A 24160-nucleotide genomic window follows, 5' to 3' on the forward strand; every position below is an offset into this window, starting at 1 on the left:
GACAGCAGTGGGTGAATACAATTTGGGAGATTATGCTTAAACACAAACACACTCAAGGAAGTGCAGCAGGCAGTTAATCCTTATTACATACACAGCTATCTATCTATTGATTGTTCAATTATGGTGCCATAGTTTCCATTTATTTCCTGTATGGAAGCCCTTAAAGCTTCTGATCAAATTTTAATAAAGTGCCCATATTTCCATCCATCTTATGAAGTGGGCTTCAAGTCTACAAAACCTTATTGCATAATAAATTGGTTAGTCTTTAAGGTGCCACGAGACTCATGTTTTTTTTCTGACTACAGTGTATATATGTATTATGTATAACTTATATAGGTATTGTTAGTGAGCTAGTTATCTCACTGACATTATATTTGGATTATCAGAGAGTTTCTTTAGTCTTTTTAGTGATGTTGTTATTATATTCTCTCTCTCTTTCTGTGTGTGTGTGTGCCAAAATGTTGAACTCTAGTTCAAAATAAAATTGTATTAATTAAAAAAAGAAATTAAGCCAAACATGATGCATAGTTAAATTATGAAATTCACTGCTGCAATAGTACTGTTTATCTTTATTATTTACATTTTTAGTTGCCTATTAACCTAGTCCTCTAGGCAACAATTTATGCCTACAAAAACTAAAGGACAAGTCAAAACAGGTATGTTGCAGCATCGCCACATGAAAAATACAAACACATAAAAGGGGCTTCTCAAATCCCACTTGGGTAAAAATAGATTTAAAATATGCCTGAATCCATCCTTCAAAACACTGGCAGACTGTAGAGCTCTTAGAAGAGAGCATTACACAGCTTAATGCTCACCATGGAAAAGCCATGAGCTAAGATAGTTTTTAGACAAATTCATGATGGATAGCTCTATCAGCAGCTATTAGTTATGAGAGCCAGATGGATCCTCCATGGCCAAGCAGTGTATTTCTGAATCTCAGATGCCCGTGGTGGTGGTGGGGGATATGACTATCCAGCAGGGATGAGAGTGTTGCCTTCACATTCTTCCTGGGAAGCATCTGCTTGGCTACTGTGAGAAACAGGAACAGATGGGACCTCTTGTCTGATGCAGCAGGGCTTCTTTTCATGTTCTAACAATCTCGTTTGCATCTTTTGCAGTATTTCTTCCTGGATCTCTTTTATAAGCTTTTTTTAAAAAAAACATCTATCTGAACCCCAACGTTGGAGCTCCTCGGCACTCTCGCACCCACCATGTACCAGTTGCTGACAGTAATGCTGTACGCAGCCCTGGAAGCCCTGGGGGGACGCACCGCTCTGGCCGTCATCCAGGCCCAACATCACACAAACCAGAGTTGGGGCCTGCCCAACTTCCTGGCCCACCTGAAGCGCTTGACGTCATCCAGCAGCAACGCAACCACCGGCACAAGCCGGGTGCGGCCCTCGGAGACCTGCCAAGGCTACTACGATGTCATGGGCCAGTACGACGCGGCTTTCAACTGCACCACGGGGGGCTACCGCTTCTGCTGCGGCACGTGCCAGTATCGCTTCTGCTGCGAGGACCGGTCCAGGAGGCTGGAGCAAGGGAAGTGCCGCGATAGCCCGCAGTGGTTTGCCACCACCGTGGCCGGCTCAGCCACCAACGGGCCCGATGTGCCAAACGGAAGCAAGCAGACGGGCAACAGCACCGTGTACGTGATCTGTGGGGTCATCAGCTTCACCTTAGCCGTGGGAGTCGGGCTCAAATTCTTCTTCAGCAAAGCCTCAAGGAGACCGCATGGAAGGGAGCTCAACGTGCCCAGGTAAAAAAGTGCAGGCTGCAAGGTGGGGTCAAAAGTTGTTCTTCAGCCCTGTGGTGAGAACCTGGAAGCATTTCAACTGGTAGTGTGGCTCAGAGCTGGACTGGGATTCTGTCCCCAGAATGGCTCCAGGTTAGAATTCTGTGTGTCCTTGGAATTTTTGTAACAATTACTGTTCTAACACAGCTGAAACATTCTATTGATAGACCAATTTGCTTTAAAGCTTTATGTTCATGACCTTTTCGTTGTTGTTGCAAAATCATGAATTACCTCCCCAAAGTCAATTTATTTTGCAAATTCACACTCAACAAACAAAATAGGTGGGTGGCCTAATTGATCTTGCCCCATAGTAGAACGCCTGCTGTAAATCCTACCAGAAACACCACCTCTCTCTCTCTCTCTCTCTCTCTCTCTCTCTCTCTCTCTCTCTCTGGGATCAATGTCTTCAATTCCTGTGGCGTCTGTCCCTCTCACCACCAGCTGTCTCTCTCTCTTGCCTAAGCAGAGAGAACTCTTGGACTGGTAGTTCTTTAGAGGATGTTGTCTAGGGAAGAACAAACCTCTCTTTTTTTTTTTATAAATTTTTTTATTGCGTTTCTTTCCATAATTTTATAGGTTTATAAACAAATAAAGTAGTTACAAGAAACAAATTTTCTCTTTTTTTAACAACAAAAACAAAAAAAAAAAAAAAAACTTGGACTTCCCCACCCCTTCCGATTCTGCGTTCTTTGCATTAACAATGTCAGCATTTTGTTACCTTATTTCATACCTTGTTGTAACTTTCGAATGTTATGTATCCAAATACAATATATTATATCTCAATTTCAATACCTTTAAAATAAACATAACATATTCAATTTAAATTATCTCCTTTTCTCTTTTGTCACTAATTTTACCATTTACTTAATCATATTCGCAGAAGCTTAACGTTTCCTAATCATGCACTTTCTTAGGATTCATACAGCTTATAATATTTTTTCAGATAATCTTTAAATTTTCCCCAGTCCTCCTCAATTGTTTCTTTATCCAAATCTCGGATTCTGCCGGTCAGTTCAGCTATCTCCATGTAGTCCATCAACTGCGTCTGCCAGTCCTCCAGCGTGGGCAAATCTTGTGTCTTCCAACTCTTTGCAATGAGTATTCTTGCTGCTGTGCTAGCGTACATAAACAAAGTTCTATCTTTCTTTGACATTTTCTGGTCCACCATGCCCAACAGGAAGGCCTCAGGTTTCTTAGGAAAGGTATACCTAAATACCTTTTTCAATTCATTATAAATCATTTCCCAGAAGGCCTTCACTTTTGGGCAGGTCCACCAGAGATGGAAGAAAGTCCCCTCTGCTTCCTTACACTTCCAACATTTGTTGTCAGACAGGTGATGCATCTTGGCTAGCCTGACTGGGGTCATGTACCACCGGTATATCATTTTCATAATGTTTTCCTTCAAGGCAGTAGATGCCGTGAATTTCATTCCGGTGTTCCATAACCTTTCCCAGTCTTCAAACATAATATTATGTCCAACATCCTGTGCCCATTTTATCATAGCAGATTTAACTGTCTCATCCTGTGTGTTCCACATAAGCAGCAAGTTATACATTCTAGATAAAATCTTGGTCTTTGGTTCTAACAATTCTGTCTCTAGTTTCGATTTCCCCTCCTGGAAACCAACCTTTTTATCCATTTTAAAAACCTCTTGAATTTGAGCATAATGTAACCAATCTCGCACCTTGTTTTTTAATTTGTCCTGGCTCTGCAACTTCCAACCGTCTCCAATTTTTTCAATTAATTCCCAATATTTCGGCCAATAGGCCTCCATATTGGTTCTTTTTCGAGCTTTGGCCTCCACCGGTGATAGCCACCTCGGTGTTTTACTCTCTAATAAGTCTTTATATTTCATCCAGACTGCAAAAATCGCTTTTCTGACAATATGGCTTTTAAACAATTTGTGAACTTTAACCTTGTCATACCATAAATATGCATGCCAACCAAATGCATTATCAAAACCTTCCAGATCTAGGACATCGGTGTTTTCTAGCAAAAACCAATCTTTCAGCCAGCAGAAGGCTGCAGCTTCATAGTACAACCTCAAATCCGGCAGGGCAAATCCCCCTCTTTCTTTTGAGTCAGTTAATATTTTATACTTTATTCGGGGCTTTTTGCCCTGCCAGACAAACTTAGATATATCCTTCTGCCATTTTCCAAAACATTCCTCTCTGTCCACGATCTGTAGGGTTTGAAACAAGAATAACATTTTCGGCAATACATTCATTTTAATTGCTGCAATCCTTCCCAACAAGGAAAGTTTCAATCTTGACCAAATTTCTAAATCCTTCTTTACTTCCAACCAGCATTTTTCATAATTGTCCTTAAATAAATTCAAATTTTTGGAAGACAAATAGATCCCTAGGTATTTCACTTTCTTTACCACATTTAATTCGGGAAGAACAAACCTCTCTGATGAACTACAAGTCCTAATTTAACTGTACAAACACATATCCTCTGTTCTAGAGAAGGACCCGGGCCAGTAACTCGCTGTGCTCTAACACTGCATTGGACTGAAAAGGGATTGCAAATAAAACTCTGTATCAGAATGCCGCTATACAAATCTATGGTGAAGCCACACTTGAAATATTGTGCTTAGAGGGCATTGTAGAACTAGAAAAGACATGAGTTTCGTTGCACAATAATAATAGAAAAAAAAACGATCAATTTTTTAAAAAAGAAATAAACCTGGAGTCATCAAATGAAGCTCAGAAGATTCACAACAGACAAGAGGAAGTACTTCATACAGCACACAGTTAAACAATGGGGTTTGCTAAGTGATGTGGTTTTGGCCCCCAATTTGGATGGCTTTAAAAGGGGTTTTGGGATGCGGGTGGCTGAGCCTAGGGCTTGCCGATTGGAAGGTCAGCGGTTCGAATCCCCGCAACAGGGTGAGCTCCCGTTGCTTGGTCCCAGCTCCTTCCAACCTAGCAGTTCGAAAGCATGCTAGTGCAAGTAGATAAATAGGTACCGCTCCGGCAGGAAGGTAAACGGCGTTTCCATGCCCTGCTCTGGTTTCACCAGAAGTGGCTTAGTCATGCTGGCCACATGACCCAGAAAAACTTTCTGCGGACAAACATCGGCTCCCTTGGCCAGTAAAGCAAGATGAGCACCGCAACCCAAGAGTCGTTCGCAACTGGACTTAACTGTCAGGGGTCCTTTGCCTTTTAAAAGGGGTTTAGACATGTTTATGGAAAGCTGTCAACTGCTGTTGGCCATGATGGCTCTGTAATGCCACCTTGAGTATCAGACGCAGTATGCCTCTGAACACCAGTTGCACAAGCGGGGAGAGCTCTCTTGCACCCCCGCCAGCACCTGGGGCAGAGTTTTTTTGCCATAGGAACAAGCAAGTGAAGTTGGATAAACCTTCACTGAATCATGCTATACTGTAAAGATACTAAGGTGGGATGATAGCTCAGTTGGTAAAGCATGAGACTTGGGGTCGTGGGTTCGAGCCCCGTGTTGGGCAAAAAGATTCCTGCATTGCAGGGGGTTGGACTTGATGGTCCTTGTGGTCCCTTCCAACTCAACAATTCTATGATTTTGTGAATGAAGTGCCTCAATCCAGCCCAAACACATGCCTTTCACTAACACTTCCTTTCTTTTCCTGGCCAGGGCACTGGTTGACATTCTCAGGCATCAAGCAGGCAGCAGCTCGTGCTCTGAACGCAACAACAGCCTTGTCATTAACTCAAACTTCCAAGACAACGGTTCAGCTCGTCCCCCGAAGAACCTGTACAACACAGTGAAACCGTCCAAAAGCAGCCATGGTAAGAGAACTGCAGGCAGCCTGACAAGGCGAGTGATGGTTTAAGATTGCTAAATCCTGGATCAGCTACCAACCTTCCCCAACAGCTTGATCTGCATAATTTTTTTATTAGAATTCGAGGAAGGATTTATTTAATATCATCCATCCTAATCAACACTGTCCCCATCTCCGAAAAAGCTTCACGCTGATTGAGTTGCTGTTAAAGGCACAAGTACAGGCCAGGTTCCGTGTTTCTTTCTTTCTGGTCACTTGGCAACCTAAGTGGCGCATGGGGCTCAACTGCCGGGAGGGTGACTGTGTTAAAGGAAGGAAAGTGAGGGTCTCCATGGGGGGTGCCATGGGGAGTAAAAGAGATGATTATCTTGGACTGTATAACCAGGTACTTGACCTCCAACCCCTTCTGATGGCAGCATCATGGCTTAAAAGAGATAATAAGCCAATATGTTGGCTTAATCTAGGCATAGGCAAACTCGGCACCCCAGATGTTTTGGGACTACAACTCCCATCATCCCTAGCTAACAGGACCAGTGGTCAGGGATGATGGGAATTGTAGTTCCAAAACATCTGGAGGGCCGAGTTTGCCTATGCCCGGCTTAATCAATACTGTGTGCGTGCACTGAATATCTAAGTGAGATTATTTGGATGTAACACCAAAACTATGGTTTGTAGAATCCCAACCAAGGCTTTGTTATACAGTATGAACCAGCGCTTTCCAACAAATCATGGTTTGTGAGTGGCAGCCAGATCAGAAGCTGAAATCACAAGTTTGCAAACCGGTGATTTGGTGTCACATCTGAATCAATGACCATGGTTACGTTGTTCCACTCTCAGAGGCTTCAGTGTGGGATAGAATCCAGTAAGAGGAAAGTGGAGGAGGGAAGGGAATCGCACAAACTATGGTAAATCTTGGAACACCAACTACGGTTTGGAGTCTCAGCTAAAGTTAGCACAAACCATGGTTTCATGTCAACGTGTGCACCAACACCCATGAGGAATCACTTGGGAACTCCCCTTCTCAGTTCTCTGAAGCAAGGAATGCCATATAAATGTAACAAAAAAAATGTCCTCCCAAGCCAGCAAAACTGGGATCAAGAACAGGGCTCCTTTAAAAGAGGTGAAGGCCTCACACCCCATTTTCCAACAGCAGCCTGAGCTGGCCTCTCCATGGACCCCAGGAACCTTCCTGGAATCTATCGCCTATTTTCTCTGTGATCTACTTCTAGCCCCTTCTCTTACTATTTTTGTTGGAATATGTTAACTCCTGCTCTTTGGTGTGTGTGTGTGTGTGTGTGTGTACTCTCAGCAGGAATTAAGCTGCAAAAGCTTGTGGGGAAACAGCCTGTTTGCCATAGCAACTGGTTCTAGCTGTCTGGCTGTCTTTGTGTCGGCTTGAAGATTAATATTAGGGTTGTGGGGGGAGGGCCTTATTGAGACATGAACTGTTTTCTTTCCAGGTAGAAAGAAAAGCCTTCAAGTGCTCAGGAGGCACTTTTGCAGTTTCCCTCTTCCCTGCTAAATGCTCCCTTCTCTCCCGGAGCCCAGACACACCTGGTCTCAGTTATTCGTTTTAGTAGCAAACTCAGGGGTGGTGAGTGTCAACAAAATTGTAGGCAAAACCAGGGTCACTGGCAAACAAGGGGTAGGTGTCAGCATGCTGGGGGGTGCACCTCAAGGTTTGCAGAAGTACAAAAAATATTTTGGGGGTGGGGAGCCCAAAGGCTGCACTTCCACCGCCCTCAACAGGGGGGAGTAAGAAAAGTGCAATGTCCTGTGTGGAAGGTATGGCTGGCTGGAACCTGAAACAACACAACCCCTTTTAGGAGGGAGGGTACACTGCAACATTTTGCTGCAGACGCCACTTGCTGTAGTAACAGTGTACAGTGGTACCTCGGGTTACATACGCTTCAGGTTACAGACTCCACTAACCCAGAAATAGTGCTTCAGGTTAAGAACTTTGCTTCAGGATGAGAACATAAATTGTGTTCCTGCGGCGCGGCGGCAGCAGGAGGCCCCCATTAGCTAAAGTGGTGCTTCAGGTTAAGAACAGTTTCAGTTTAAGAATAGACCTCCGGAACGAATTAAGTACTTAACCCGAGGTACCACTGTAGTACTATCTTAATTGAGAGCCAGACTATGTCAGACTTTGACTGGTTCAAATCCCAGCTCAACCTTGAAGCTCACTCACCTTTGGTCAATCATACTCTCCCAGCCTCACCTATTGCCAAGGGTGGAAGTTGTAAGCGTTACAATGGAACAGATGGCATGGGTCCTCCTTCCATGGCACCTTCATGCCTAGATCCTCAAATGGCTGCAGAAACAGAGAGAAGGGGTTTGGCCAGTCCCCAGATCCGTCTCCTAAATTTATTGGGCTCCAGTGCCAGAAGCCAGGTTGTCCTCTTCAGCCTCTCCCTCCCTCCCAACCCTCAAATAAAGCATGGTAGCCATGTATGTTCTATGAGAGGGGTGGGCAATTTTCAGGCTTGTAAGGTCTCCTTTGTTCCTTTCACTAGAGACCTAAGGTCCACCAGGCACAAGAAACAGGCTGAGGATTAAGGAACAGGGTGCCTCTGAGCACATCACTCAGTCCCAGGTGCTTTAACGGTATCAGCAAAACCAACCGTTCCACAGAAAAGTCCACTCTTGGTTTCCCCCCAAGCATTCTTTTTTAGTAGCTTAATTGGAAGGGTTTTGTTTTTTAAAAAAGGTTTCTTGCTAATATTTGTCAACTGGGAGTCAGAGAGCCCTTGCTAAACTCCTGCAAAACCTCCAGTAGATCCTGATCTACCTTCTGCTCTGCCTTGCTCTAGTTGCGTACATAGCAGGTGGGGAGAATGCGGTTGCAGTCAGGTTCAGCTGGGAAGAGGGAAGTCGCAGTTGGGTTCTGCTTTTGGGCTTCCCATAGGCACCTTTGAGAACAGGATGCTGGACTAGAGGGGACTTTCACCAGAACATAAGTAGGGCCCTTCTTACGTTCAGTATAAGCATGCATCATTCATCCCTTTCAAATGATGGTGTGATCAATTTGCATGCCTAGTTCTGATCATAATCCCAGCCTGCGCTGATATTCTCCCAGCCCAAACCCGGTTGTGAAATTTCCCAGCAACAAATAAATAAACTAGTTAATGTTAATGCAGCCACACTGGCCCTGCAGACCAACGTTGCCAGAATTGTTTGCAAGTTCGGAGTGGACATTTTTAGTCTGTGTTGGCTGACCTCTAGTGGCTGCTCGAGGCAGATAAGAATGATCTCCAGCTTTAGCAGGTGAACGTTCTTAACACGGTCCGCTCCACCACATACACACACTTCTTTCTCTCGCTTTGTTTTTGCCTTGCAGATAACATGCATCATAATTACATCCACCTGAACGTCAACAGCCCCAAGCATCACACGGCCACTCTGGGTAAGTGCTGGGAGCAGTTGGATCCCTAGATACAGTGACATCTTAGCAACTTGCTGATTCTCTATTGACTTACTTATTTGTTTAAATTAAAAATAATAATGATGGTGGACTGCTTTTTAGATAAAAAGCCCTCCTGCCCCCGAAGTGGCATGCAACAATTTTAAAACCTGAACATTATACTTTTGAACACCATAAAACAGAGAGACAGGAGGCATACAGCATAAGATCAACAAAGCTAATCAGGGAAGCAAACCAACTTTAGTTGGAAGCTCATTGAAACAGGATAGTCTTTACTGCTTTCTCATAAACTGGCAGGCAGGGGCGCTAAAGAGACCTTCCAACAAGGGAGGATGTTCTGGAGTGAATCTGGGCGCCCTACTGGAGAGGGACCATTGTTCAGGAGTAGAATATGCAAAGTGCATGTTCTACCCCTGACCAATGGTCCCTCTCCAGTGCAGAAGGCCCCAGGTTAAAAAAGAATCAGGTAGCAGGTTATGTGAAGGGCCAAGGATGGGGAACTTGTGTGTCTTCCAGAAGTTGTTGGACTCCAACTTCCAGTCAGCGGCAATGGATAAAGGGAGTTGTAGTCCAGCAACATGGGCACCCTGGTTCCCCATCCCTGTGCTTTCTAGGTCATATGTACACCTTATATTTAAAATACTCTTACACTACTGTAGCAGTCTTGGATTCCCGCAAATAATCATGAGAACTGTAGTTTATTCCTCAGCCACAGAGCTGCAATCCACAGCACCCTTAACAAACTACAGCTCCTGTGATTCTGAGAAGTGGTATAAGAGTGCTTTAAAGGTAAGGTGTGGTTGTGAAAGAGAGTTGTCCTCAGTCAGAGTAGCCAACACTAGGCTATGTGATGGATCAATAGTCTAACCTTATAGAAGATAGCTTCCTGACAGGACCGGCTGCAGGTCTGAGAGGGCCCTGAGTGCCCTCTGGCAGGCCATATGCTCTGTTGGTTGGCTTACCTGGAGGAGGGCAGCAGTGGTCTGAGAAGTACCAGGTAGCTGTGTCTAGCCGCCATTTTTATTATGCACAATGCCCCCAATTAAGTGTCACTCTACAGCATTGTGGGAAATTTAAAAGGCAGCTAGACTCAAAACACCGGGCATTGCCAGGCCATGAAAAAATACATTTTAAAGGGGTTCAGGGTGGTTATTAGCAGTGGACCCTGCTGCGGTGCTGTTTCCTTGGTAGCTGCCCCAGGATATTGACGCCAGACCTGCTTTCTGTGTTGCACAGCTGAGAAGGCGCTGTCTCATATACACACTAGGGGATTTGGAGTCTTCCTGGATAATCTCAGTGGGGGAATCAAAAGCATGGTGTGAAGGGGGGGGGGGGCTCATATCCCAGGGCTGTGTAGGCAGGTTGCCAAACATCTCGTCCACCTGCTTGGAACTGCCAGCACTCATTCTTAGGGAGCCTAAGTTGTGGTGACTGAAGGTCTTGCAACGTGCTGGTTTTTTATCTGGGAAGGGGGAGGCTGCAGACCAGGAGCAGAGTCTGCAACAGTCAAACGTCAGGCCCATCCTTCCTCCTGCTTTCCATTAACTTATAGCCCATAGGGTAATTACAGCAGTCAGGGCAGCAGGGAGAGAGCTCTGGTCACTTCAAAACAAGCTGTTTAATTCAGCCTGATTTGTTTGCGGAAATGTTAGCATTCAGTCTGATTTGCTTGTGGGGAGGTTGCGTCAAGCAAGTGTTACCCTGCCCTTTCTTCTGCCTTTTCCTGCCACTTTCCTTATTGCTAAAAGCCTGATCCTTTGGGGAAGTGGGTTTGTTTCACAAGAGCGCCAAATCAGCTTTAACTGCGCAACCTGAATTTACCGGGAGGTGATTCAATCCCACCTGAAAACAGTGACAGTCTGGAAGTGGCCTCTGTCCTTTGGGTGTTATAAAATCCAGTGGTGCCCCAAGTTCCAAGCTGAGTAAGTTTATTAAAGAAGATTATAAAGCGAAACGAGCAGGCAGGCAGTGAGTATATAAAATAAAATAACACAGCTTACTGGTCTACCTAAATATGTATTGAGCAGGATGATATTTCAAGCTGACTTACTTAAGGTGCTTCCACATCTGCCCATCATCACCCTGTCCTGTTCATTCAGACTTCTCAGAGTGTCCTCATGATGTTGTCCAACATTTGCACTTACCTTGGGATTTTCCCCAACTACTTAAAGTTAAACTACTTTGAGCTGCTTAATTTCCTGCCACAGAAAATCCAGTATGTGAGAAAATGGGCATTTCCTTGATCTGCTTCCTCCATGCAGATAATCTGGCAAACACAAAGCAACACATAGGCTAATAGTATACTAACAATATTTATATAACACTATAACTGTTTCTTAATTCACAATCAGAAAACATACAGTATGTACATGGAGTCATGAACTAATAAGAGTCAAGTAGATATTCCATGAAAAGAAATGATCAGATTAGTATTTGGCCGTAAAGAATCACTGAATATTGAGGCTAAACACCTTCCAGAGTTAATATCCTATACAAAATTTTGCTGAGAGTGAGCTGGAGCGAGATGGTGCTATAAGCACAGCAACACAGAAGAATGATGATAGGTGCTCCAAACACAGGAACAGAGTGCTCTATACAAAGCAACAGCAACAGAACAGTCCTTCCAGGATAATAGACTGTTTCAATAAAAGTTCTTCATCCGCTGGCAATAATATAAAATAAAATCCATTACAATAAAATACAGTGATTGAAATGACATACCTGCACATTCTATAATGGGTTGTGATACAATAACAGATACATTACCAAGTCAAATGTCCACAAAGGTACACCAAATAACCGTGGATCAGCTGTCACTCAGAAGTGTAGTAAGCTGATACTGTTGGCTAAAACCTAGTAGCATTGCGAAGGCCACTAGCAGGTACATTGAATTACACAAAATTATGTAGAATTTAAAGGTACAGCATCCAATATATAGCAAGGAGAACACAAACAACAGCCATCTTAACAAGAAACTTAAACAGAACAATTAAAGTCTAATTCAGTATTTAATCCCCTGGGGGCAGGGGTGGAGGAAGGGGGGTGTGGGCCACCCCAGGTGTCACCACTGAGGGAGGTGACAAAATGCCGGGCAGCACTCACTGTGGGGCCTGCAGCGTGCCCAAGCCGCACATCTCTCCTGGGAGAGACATGGTGGCTTGGGTGCATGCAGGGTCCGCGCTGCCCAAATAGTCCACCCACTGCCTCCCCCCCTCAGCTGTTTTTAAATCAGGAGGGCTGACATTACAGTTGTCCACTTAAAGTGGCCGCCTGAAGAAGCCTCAGTTGATCCTGTACTCATTCTATTGCTTTTCCAGTAATGCTACTGGGGAAGCAGAACAGACATCCCATAACCATTCTGGGATTCTGTGCCATGTTCACCTGATCCGGAACTCAGATCAGATAAATGGGATTTTATCAAATGTGTCTCCCGCTTCATGTAGCTCATCCTTTCAGTTTCCTGGGAAAACAATAACAAAATCTATGGTTATGGCTGCATTTAAGATGAGGTTTGAATCTTTTGTATCAGAGGAAAGTGGTTTACAAAAATGTAAATAACATCACACTAAAATGCTAGTGGGTTCTCATTAAGACAAAACTACAAACTGACATGGAAATGTGGATAACTGAATTTAAATGGGGGGGGGGTGTGAAATGGATGGATTTGCCCATCTCTGGATACAACACAGAAGGCAGAATTGAGTTGGGAACAGAGTGGGAGAGGACAACCAGGTGGAATCGCCCCTCTCTCTCTTTCCAGCACAGCAGACAGAGGAGAGGGGAGGAATGAAGGGAGAGAGGAGAATGTCAGTTTCATCTCAGGACTGCTGATCCTGGCAGCCTCTGTGCTTTGGCAGATGGAAGTGAATCTGCTCAGTGCTTAGCCAAGTGCGGAGGCAGGAGATTTCCCAGGCAGGCTCCCCGTCTCCCAAGCCTCCTTTGCTTTGCTACGGTCTCTTGCTGCCCCTGCTTGAAGTAATTGAGGATGGGGCTTTATCAGGACACCGCTTGACTTTTCACAGAGAATCCAGCCCTGCATGTTCATATGAAGCTGCTGATACGTTTTTAAAATCAAATTGTCAGCTTAAAGTTTATATGTATTTAGCAGAGTGGAGGAGTGGGGAGCTTGGAAGCTGGAGCTAACCCACCACCCGTCATCTGTTTTATTTGTACATCACTGCCATGGTTTAGAAGGGTAAAATAAAATAAGACAGGACTCCGATTGGTACAGAGAAAAGGTTCTTTTCTTAAGAGTTACTGTATTTTTCGCTCCATAAGGCGCACCTGACTATAAGGTGCACCTACTTTTTTGGGGGGTCTGGCGGGGGAAGCCCGGGTCCCCCCCCCCCAGCCCCAGGGACCACACATTCGCTCCATAAGACACACAGACATTTCCCCTTAGATTTTAAGAGGGAAAACATGTGTCTTATGGAGCGAAAAATACGGTACTTCCTATCCACAAAGATGGCTTTTTATTCTAAGTCTACAACATGAGAGACAGTTTCATGGCTGCCCCGTGCAGAAGGAGAGCAAAGAGAGATAGAAGCATGCAGAAGGAAGGGTTGCAGCTTAGGTTTCAGTGGGAAACCACAAAGTGTAGTTGCCTTATCATCTGTTAGACTCAACACTGCCCTCTACTGACTGGAGAAATGCAAGGTTGCTCATACCCAATAGCTGCCTTATACTCAGTCGTGTGCCTCAGTGAGACAAGTGCAAGTAGCTTGGCCATAATAGGCGTATGTTTAGTGCAAAACAATTTAAGAGGTTGTTTTTTTTATTGTTACTGAGGCATTATTTTGTGTTTTACAAATTATTTAGCTATGACAATAATGGAGGATAAATAACAAAAGAACAAGCAGTTCTTCATGCGGAAAAGAGTAAACGAGTTAGTAGAGAACCTGCTGTGAGGAAACAGGAAATTGCCAATTAAGACCAGTTAATAATGCTACAGCCGGGAGGGAAATCAACTCATGGAAAAGCAGAATACCTCCTTAACAGGAGAGGGGTGTCTAACAAAACAAGCTGTGGTGGACTCCCATCCATGTCAGTGGTCCCAACCCTCTGCTCACTCACCCACCCACTTGCTCCCCTTGTTGTGGTTTGGCCCTGAGAGAGGGGCTGAGGCAAGGAAATAATCACATATCATTTTCACGTTCCAACAATGCTCTAGGGCAGTGGTTCCCAATTAGCTAAGTACTGCAAACTGCTTGTTTTTCAAAAGCCAATCGTGGACTTTTGATAATTTTGATGTCCTGTGGTTGTTACTGTTATGTGAATGGTGCCGTGGGTCCCTTGGGTGGGTCACGTGGACCCCCAATTGGGAACCACTGCGCTAGGGCACTGTGGGAAAACCAAAATGGTGGGCAGCTTCCCAGCCACTTGCCTCCATGGCAACACTGAAGAGCCCTGCCAGGACACGTGGACCCCAGCAACTGGCAGCCCCAACACATATCTATCACATTTTGCAAGCCCACACTGGAAAGACTGGTGCTGCAGTTATGTTTTAGTTGGAAAAAACCACTCTGAGGGTGAGGGAAGAAAGAGCAAGGTCAGTTGCTCTTGGTTGTTTTGATGTTCCACTTGCAGCTGACTTGATTGTAATCAGGAGAGGAAATGCCAAGGTCTTCTTGGTGGATGAGGTTGTCGTGGAGGATAAGGCAGTCGGTGGCTACTAATCCTGATGGATATGCTGTACCTGCCCTGTTGAAGGTTATATGCCTCTGAATATTGGTTGCTGGAAACCACAGGAGGGAAGAGTGCTGTTGTGCTCAAGTTCTGCTTTTAAGCTCCGCATAGTCATCTGGTTAGATGAGCCACTGGCCTCATCCAGCGGGACCCCCCTTGTGTGTTTTTTTTATTTTTATTTATAATTTTCATTATTACCATTTCCAAAATCACATTCAAGTACAAATTTCCACCGTAAATATATTTCTTTTAATAAAAACATGCAATGACTTCCCTTCTTCCCCATCCCTGGTTCCTTTAATTTTCCCACCATTCCTGCATATTCTTATATATCCATTTAGATCTCTTTCTCCCCTTTCTCCCTTTATTATATATTATACTGCAGAATTTACCTTAATGCTGCCAGTGTTTTCACTTGTTTGCAATTATTTTCCAAATACTCCACAACGTTTTCCCACTCCTCTTTACATACTTGGTCTTCTTGCTCTCTTATTTTACCTGTTAGACCTGCTAACTCTGCATAGTCTACCATTTTTAATTGCCAATCCTCCTTTTTAGGGACCTCACTCACCCGCCATTTTGGGGGCTAACAAGATCTGAGCTGCACCCCTTGTGTTCTTATGTCCTTAAGGTGAAGGTGAATCAAGGGAGAGATTCCAGACAGCAGGCGCCATGAAGGGGAAGCTGTGTGTAGTTTAGGAAGCCAGCCCAAGACATTTTGGCCCTTGAGGCAAACCCCAAAATGGTACCCTCTCCCCGCCAGGGAAGAAGGGGTGAGGGAAGATCTACATCAGGAACAAGGAGGCAGGAAGAAAGATGAAAATCAGGATCTGCAGTCCGGTAGATCCTGCCGCCTGAGGCAGTCACTTCACCTTGCCTCATGTGTGGCCTGGCTCTAAGTTGAGGATTAACTTGAATGCTGTTTGCAGAGCCAACAGGAGAAGCCTAATGATGAGAAGGATCCTTGCCTTTCTCAAAAGTTAGGGATTCACCAGGTACTGTCTGAATTAAGCACATGCTCTAGGGAACAGCCATCACTAACCATGTCCACAAGAGTGTGGGAGGACAGTATAATAAATATGGGAGTGCCAAAGGCTGTCAGCATTGTCACTTGGATGCTCAGTAAAAAATGACAAATGACTAAATAGCTAGCGTGGAAGCAACTCGTCTTACTAAAACTCCAAGTGCCCTTGGAAGTCAGTCTGAGTTGAACTAATATGCTTTCTCTTCTTTCTCTGTCTCCTAAAAGATTGGCATGTGAACCACACGCCCAGCCACTCAACCACGAAGTACAACACCCTCAGCTGCTCTCGTTCTTTCCACAATCTTTCCCATCTGCCTCCGTCATATGAGACAGCCGTCAAGTCAGAACTTAACCGCTATTCTTCACTCAAGCGCTTGGGTAAGCTGGAGCATTTAGGAAGGGAATCCTGGGAGGATGTTGTTGCTGATCTTCTCCAAAGGCTAATAACTTGAGCCTTTTTCCTCCATGATATAGCTATCTCTCACTTTCTTTACCATCATCCCTGACCCTGTTTCCTCTATACTGAAAATTTTCAAACGTGGGCTTACACTGCCATTGAGCCTCTCTTGGGCTCCTTATGTGACCTGCCTGGCTGTTGAAGAAAAACTGTCTTTATAATGCAAATGAGAATTTTAGCCAATGTATGTATTACAAATTGTTTGAGGGCCAAATCAGATGTGATTTTATTGCTTTATCAGTCCATTTCACATACCGATCATGAGGTGTTTGTGTTTTATGGGAGTGGAGGTTGTCTGTTTCCCCCTTCTCTTTCGTCATCTTCTCACATCCACCACTCCACCTTTTCATCATTCAATGACATCTTACTTATCTCCCCTATCTCCCAGCAGCTGAGAAGGACTTGGATGAATTCTATGCCAAACGGAGGCATCTTGCCGAACTGACCCGAGGGACTCTGCCCTTACATGCCATGAAGATGAACTATGACACGGATGCTTACTCCGAGAAGTCCCACAACCCACGGCGTGTCATGTCACAGGAACACATCCTTTCCGATGGTGGTGGTGGAGGGGGAAGCTACCGCCCATCTCACTACGACTACACCATTCCTCGAGAGCGTGTCATATCTCACGAGCACCTCCTCTCCCGCGAAAACTTGCATTCTCAGGAGCGCCTGCTCTCTCCTGAGCGTCTTCATCAGCGCACAGGTCCCTTCCAGGAGATGCATCTGGGCCACCAGAAGGCCCTCTCTCAGACCAACGTCTGCGCCAGCAGCACTCCCATGCTTGAGCACCACCACGTGATGATGAAGAACTCTCACCCCACCTCCAACAACTCCCCCAAGACATCTGCTCCTTGGGACGGCAGTACTAGCCAGGCTGCCACCCGGCGCCAAGGCTTTGCAGCCAAGAGGCAAAGCACCATTGATCAAGTCCAGTTCATCCCTGGGCACCACCCAACCCAACACCTCCCTACTGGCAGCAAGAACGAGGTCACCGTGTGAGAGGCCCCTAATCCCCAACTCAGGTTGATTTGACTTTTCAAGGCCATATTTCTCTACCCTTTTCTGCTCCACCCCACCCTTTCTTTGGTGCTCACCATCTTGGGGCTCCTTTTGTTTTTTTAAAGCCCTATGGCCTCCATCTTGGTTGATGTCAAGTCCTAGTCTGGTCTTTGATAATGATACCATCTCAGTCTTCACTGGCTTTTGATGGTGTCCAACCGACCTGCCAGGTCTTGACAATCTTTGATGATGACGTTGGCTGTCAGTATTTAATGACATCAACACTATGGCTCATGGTCAAGATGCAATGGTGTCAAGGCCAGCTTGGTTTCTTAGAGGAAACCTACTGCACAATCTTGGTCAGTTTCTGAAGATGTCAAAATTAGTAGGTCTCATGTATTAGATTCTGCTGCTATCTCTTCCCATAGTCTGTTGACATCACTGCTGTCCAGATCTGATTACATCAAGGCTGAAAGAGACTAGGCCTGTGGATCCTTCACAGCATCAATAACGTAGCCTTGGTGATAGTTTTGGGTCATGTTATAATTGCCAGGTCCCATCAGTCTTTGATAACAACAACACTAGTGTTGTCCGTCAACATTTGATGGCATCATTTCTGTGGGCTTTGTCTCAGACTTTTGAAGACTGAAGACAACCGCTGTGGATTTATTATGAGGTTGGCAAACTCTGTCTCTGGTACTCCAAGCGCTGTGAGCATTGCCAACCCTTGTGGATGCTCCATTGACCAACTGACACCATCAACACCATCAATGGTGTCAACACTGTGGACTCTGTCAGCTGCAGATGATGTAAGCGCTGTGGGTCTTGTTGACCTCTGATGCCCACACCATCAACATTTGATGGTGTCAACACTGTGGACCTTTGATGACATCAACATTATGTGACTTGTCAGTTATAGATGATGTCAACGGAAAGAACGTTTTGTCAGTATATTGATTGTGATATAACCCATCAGGGCATCACATGGACTGATGACGTCAGATGTGTAGGTATTGTCAATACTGTATGATGTTGGGGCAAAACAGTCGTACCGATGTTTGAAAAGGCCTTGTCAACCATTTGATGATAGTACTGCCAATCTTGATGATTAAGAATGATGTCAAAGTTCCTGTGCCTGTCACCTATTGATGATTTCAGCACAATGGATTCAGCCAGTAGCTACCAATATCAAAAGTAGCCAGGCTCTGCAATGATGTTGACTTTTAGTGACTTCATCACTGTGGGCCTCATCCACCTTTGTTGACATCACTGACTGCTTTGAGCTCATCCACTTCGAACGAAGTCACCTCCTTGGGGCTTCATCTGTTTTATGGCTGGGATCAACACCTTGGACCTAGTTCACGCCAGCACCTTTGTAGGAGGGCCAGGGGCATCTGGCCCTACTGGTGCACAACATGAGGGCATAAATGATCTGATGGCATGGCCACACCATTTGTTCATGCCGTGGCAAAGGAAACAGATGTGAGCCCCCTCCCTGCTCCTTCCTGATATGCACTCCAAGACGAGAAAAGTGGGTCATGGTGGGCAGCCCTCTTGTCTTGTTGCATCCAATATTGAGTTTGGTCACTACCTGAAGGTGCAGGAAGTGGAGCTTTACACACACCCTTTGCAACTCTCATCCCACACATCCCATCCTTGTTTTATAACCTTGCCAGGACTCTGCCCGTAAGGGATCCAGGGCAGGGTCAGGTCCACCCTCTCCCTGCTTCTGCTGTACATATCTTTATATATCGCTAGCACTCTGTCAATTTTTCTAGTGCTTTTTATTTACCTCCCAGTTACTTGGGGTATCCATCAATGCCTGTTCTTTGGTTCTCGTGAGTGTAGCTTTTAAAGGAGTCTCGGCTCTTTCAAACATTATTCTAATAAACAAACTTCCCACTATCCCTCCCTTTCCTTGCCCCCAATTATGCTCAGGACTCTTAAAAAATCCACTTTTACATCTTCTTTCTAGTAACTTTTCTGATTTTTTTTTTTTAATTAAATGAGGAGATATAAAGAGTATGGCCAGCATTCAGAAGATGATGAAAGATAAAAGTATTTTTAAATGGAATTGGTTTTATTAATAGTATCCTCCCTCCTGAGTCTTAAATTTCGTTCTTGAAATATTTGTTTCACGTTCTGGGCTGTTTTAGCTGAAAGAAGTGTGCCTAGATTGAATTTTTATTTTCAGATGCTACAATCCTATGCACATTTACTCAGAAGAAAGTCTAATTTAACTCAGTAGGGTTTACTTCTGAGTAGACATGTACAGGATTTAATGTAAATCAGTTTTGTTTCACCTACCTCTGTCAATGGGTGGAGTTTTGCGGGGGAACCTAATTTTCTTTTTTTTTAAAAAAATGATAGAAAGTATTTTTAAAATAACATGCTTGATAGTGGAAATATTTTTGTTTTCTCCCCCCCCCCCCCGACTCTGAATGACTCTGCCCATTCAGACTGGGGCAGAGAAAGGGACACCATTTGTACTAGAAAGGAAAAAAAGTGAAATACTGAATTTATATCAGCAGGTTTGTATACCTCAGAATTAACAAGCTTGGCAACGAATTTTTAGTCAGAGGGACAATCAAGTTTTAGGGATAAAATTCTGGGCAATATATCAAAAAACATCGCTGCCGAGATCAGAAATATGTGAGATGTTGAAGATTTTGGAAATGTATGACTCTTTCAAATGTCATCCGTTTCCAAATACAGGTGGATTTTTGTTTCAGCACTTAGTTTCGATCACTTTATTTTCTCTTCATTTTGACATTACTTTAGCTTTCACTCTTGCTCCTATGTAACTTCTTAGAGGTCCTTCTCCAGTTCAGAAAAAGCTACAGCCTGTCTCTTATTTCTCCCTCTAGCTGTCCCTGATGGGCCCTGTATAACTTGTACATATAGCAGTGCCAGGCTGTAGTTTAGGGTACTGTAATTCACCCCAGTAGCCCCTGGAGGGGCAGATAATGATCCTCTTGCAGTCTAAAGCCATCTTGCGCACATCTCTGCCTCTTTTCCTCCTTGTTCAATACCATACCCCTTTTTCTTCCCTACCAAACTCTAATCAAGGGCTAATGAACCCCCACCTTCACCCCGTTCTTCTTTCTGGGGCTGGCGGGTTATATTTTTCGTTTGTGAACTTCTCAATGCAAAACCTTGAAAGAGGCAATGGTGATGGGTACAATATTCTCCAGAGAGAGAGAGAGAGAGAGCGTTGTTGGAAAGGGGCACTTGGTAGGTAACTAATTTGAGGACTTGCAACTCTGGAGCAGGATATGGGCTGAATCAGAGAGCAGTCCATTTTGTTTTCAGACTTACAGCCTTGTGGGAATTCTTTCCACATGGACTAATCTGTAGGAGGATCCCAAGCATGTGGCAAAGGATTGTGTGCAGCAGTTTTGAATTCCTACTGCTTTCACACTAGGGCCCTTTAGTGCTAAGGGAGACACTGTTTCCACACAATTAGGGCTTGACCGCACCAGAGTTTATTGTGTGTTTGCATTTCCTGTTTAATTTGCATAGTCCACATGATGTTACCTTAAAATGACACCAGCCCTGATGCTTCTGCTCTGTAAATTCAGGTTTACCTGATGCAGAGATAATTAAATAAGTTGGGAGAAATCAGACTCCAAACAACTCCACTCAGGATCACAAATGAATTGTTTCAGTGTTTCTGGGTGGGTGGATCAACTGTACTTTCTTCTGCTCCCCTTTCTATGCCCACTAGTTCCTCAAGGATTTCGTTTCTTTTTTTCTTTTCCTCCTAAATGGAGGAATGTATATTTTTCTTTTGATCTCTCAGATTTGCGCAAAACCAGAAAGCTGCATGAGCAAATCACATGAACAAATTCAACACCCGATGTATAGAGCAGCTATCTGGGGAGGAAATGTGCTGAGAGCTTACAATTGCTTTCATGTCTTCTCTAGCCTGCTAGTAAGCACCACTAGGAGCTTAACTTTATATTTCTATAGCTTTGGATCCCTCAGATGTTAACAAAACTGGAAAACTGCCCAAGCAAATGACACTCGTCATATTTCTAGCTAGCTATGTGTATCTATTAGATCTAGATATGTTTTCTTTTGATTCCTCAGATTTGCACAAAACCAGAAAATTGCACAAGCAAATTTACAATTGCCTGTGTGCTTTTGTACACTTCTTGGGCAGGGAAATTTGCGTGCGTGCCCTGTCGGCATTTAGTTGGCATTACAGAATCCGCAGATTAGAAGGCAGGGACAAACATTAAAAGGGACACCTACTGGTGTGAACTGGAAAAACCTAAGTTGCTCCTCATATACAAATTCAAATGTATGCTGGTGTGGACCAGTTTGGTATAATTTGAATGGGGGGGGGGGGCGCGGAGTGGAGTAACAGCAAAATAATGTTCAAATGTAGACGAGCCCTTGGAGCAGGGGTCAGCAACCTTTTTCAGCAATGGGCTGGTCCATCAGACCATGCAGTGGGCCGGACTATATTTTGAAAATAAAAATAAAAATGAACAAATTCCTATGCCCCACAAATAACCCAGAGATGTATTTTAAATAAAAGCACACATGATTCCCGGACCATCTGCGGGCCGGATTTAGAAGGCAATTGGGCTGCATCTGGCCCCCGGGCCTTAGGTTGCCTACCCCTGCCTTAGAGGAAAGTAGAATTATGGTAAAATGGCATAAGCATTTAATATAACACAATATATTATCCATAGTCAAGATCCTCCTATTGTTAGTCATAAGAAAGGCCCACCAACATTAAGCACAAGTTTCCTTTTGTAGGTTCAGCCTGCTTTATTTCTTCCACCTGATGAAGCCTGTTTGGTAATTAGTGAATAACAGCCTGTTAATTGCACCTTGAATAGACTCTCTTGATTGCTCCAGTAGACTTTAATTGCTGATTTTCTCTTGCTATTTTTATAGTGAAATTGCTTTATTTTGCAATATGTATTTTTTAAAATAAATAATAATAATGAAAGAAAACCAGTAATTAAATCAACTTTCCCTTTAGGAACGCAAACTGACACTACTGAGAACTCCTTATAGACTTCTAGGTTTTAAAACTTCAGCACACACGCAAACCAGTTTATCATAGCTCCTAGCCGAAGAGAGGCAGAAAGGTCAGGCTGCTTTCCTTGGTTTAAAGCTTGCAGGCAGCTGAAAAGAACAGCAACAGAAGTAATCCTAAAAGTAGACAGATCTCACTTATAACCTGATTGACATAATGTTGGATTTTTATCTAAGATTTTTAGCAGCCAGAAGGCCTGGGTGAAGGCAGCAGGAACCTGAGGAAACTGTTCCCACATAATGAGGCTTTCAAAATCAGAAAAATTTCCAACCCACGATCTCTTGGATTGGGTCCAAGAATGGGCAGGGGGACACAAACTTCTGAAAGGTGAGAGCCCCCTAGCCCCATAAGTGCCAATACCTTGTCAGGTCAGCTATCACAATTGTGTTTGAAATACACAGGGGGGCATTTTTAGAAGCTGCATTAATGTTTAAAGATCCATGAAAACATTGTGAGCCGTTTTCTGAGGTTTGGAGCATTTTTTGATGAGGTTCGTTCTGCCAACATATATCACTTCTGCGTTTCTCTTACAAATTGTTAGGAGTACAATTGTACTCCGAGAGATCAGTGGAACTGTGCAGCTGGGAGGTGCCCTATTTGGTAGTTGAATTAGAGGCCTAGGAAGACTGGGAATGTGATGGAAACGGCAGGATTAATGTAGGGAGCAATGTTCATTTAGTTGCTTGGCCTTCCCCTGCCGCTGGCCCTCAGAGAAACCAGATCATTATCACTAAATTATCATTATCATTATCAGGTTTTCTCTGGATTGACGTTTGCGCCAATTTATCACTGAAAAGCAAGTTGTCTGGCAGAAAGCAATGGGCATATTAATATGTGTGTGAGAGAATTGACTATTCAAAGTGTGTGAGGCAAAGCAGCCAACTCCTAGGGGTTGAGGGGTCTTCGCCCCCCCATAAAATATTTGAGGGGGCTGCCCCCCCAGTTGATGGGCATTGCCATTCAAATAGTGTGTGTGCACCGTGTCATGTGACCTGGCCCCTCCCCCCAATATTTTAATCAAGTTGGCATCCCTGGTGTTAGATAGGTGTGACTTATTATGGGGAATGTATGGGAAGCGGTTCAGACAGTCCTTTCTGTTATGGGAACACAGGAGAGAGTTGCAGAAAACAGAGTGAGCAGGGAGTGTGTGTCTGCGTGTTCCTGGTTTTGAGGAATGAATGGCTAATCAACAAAGATTGCTTCATTTATTTTACTGCTGGCTGGTTCTAGCTAGCCTTGATTACGACTTCCTCAAAACGAGCTTGTAAAGGGACCTCTCCACCATCTTGGGCACCTTCCGCTGCTGCTTTCATTGCTCTTCTTGTAGTGTGAAATCTAGAGAATGTAGGGTATCTTTTGGGATGACCTTTTCAAAAATCGATTTCCTTTCGAAGATTGTTCCTTTAAGGACAATTTCTTATTCTAAAATTTCACTGGAAATTTCCTTCGTTTTGAAGCTGAGCTGTAATCTCCCTCCCTCTAGAGTCCGTGTGGAGACTTCTTCCTTCAACAGGTGTGTTAGAGAGTCCATACTTTTTCTAGAGAAAAGTTGATGTATTCCTGTTTGTATAATTGACCAGCTCTTTCATCAAGTCACTGTTAGGTAGGATTCTTTCTGTTCCTAGAAATGACTCCCTCATCATAAAATTAGGATGGTAGTTGCTTCATCCTAGGGATGGGTACTCCTTCCCTCTAGAATGGAACTGGACAACTTCTAAATTTGCCAACAGACCCCTCCTTTTTGTGTTTGATTAGAATCTTGCGCTTTAAAAAGTTGGTTTGAAATCCCTTCTTCTGGGGTTAATTTTCCTCCTTTTTAGAGTTGGATCCAACCATACTCTTCCAACTACTTCCAATGGCAGGCTGAGGGGCCCTTATTGTGTGAAAAAGGGGGGGAAAGTTATGGAGAACTTCCATTGCCTGCTGGCATGCATACTCATCAACAGCT

The 24160-nt window shown here is 44.2% G+C and overlaps 1 protein-coding gene across 3 annotated transcripts in view; it reads left to right on the forward strand.

Annotated features, from left to right (window-relative positions):
* SHISA7 (shisa family member 7) overlaps positions 1–19285 on the forward strand; it is a 33736-nt gene extending 14451 nt beyond the window's left edge. For 2 of the 3 annotated variants that reach the window (XM_083409204.1, XM_083409205.1), the window contains exons 2-6: positions 1122–1762; positions 5414–5568; positions 8902–8967; positions 15920–16072; positions 16540–19285. In XM_083409204.1, coding sequence (XP_083265330.1) covers positions 1215–1762; positions 5414–5568; positions 8902–8967; positions 15920–16072; positions 16540–17156 — 1539 coding nt within the window. In that variant the 5' untranslated portion in view covers positions 1122–1214 and the 3' untranslated portion in view covers positions 17157–19285. Of the gene's footprint in view, positions 1–479; positions 1763–5413; positions 5569–8901; positions 8968–15919; positions 16073–16539 lie in introns of those variants that run through there. The other variant, XM_083409206.1, reaches the window with a different exon arrangement.
* Positions 19286–24160: the final 4875 nt, after the last annotated feature.

The sequence above is a fragment of the Podarcis tiliguerta genome (genome assembly GCF_965153285.1).
Source record: "Podarcis tiliguerta genome assembly, chromosome: 13".
Classification (NCBI taxonomy): Eukaryota; Metazoa; Chordata; class Lepidosauria; order Squamata; family Lacertidae; genus Podarcis; species Podarcis tiliguerta.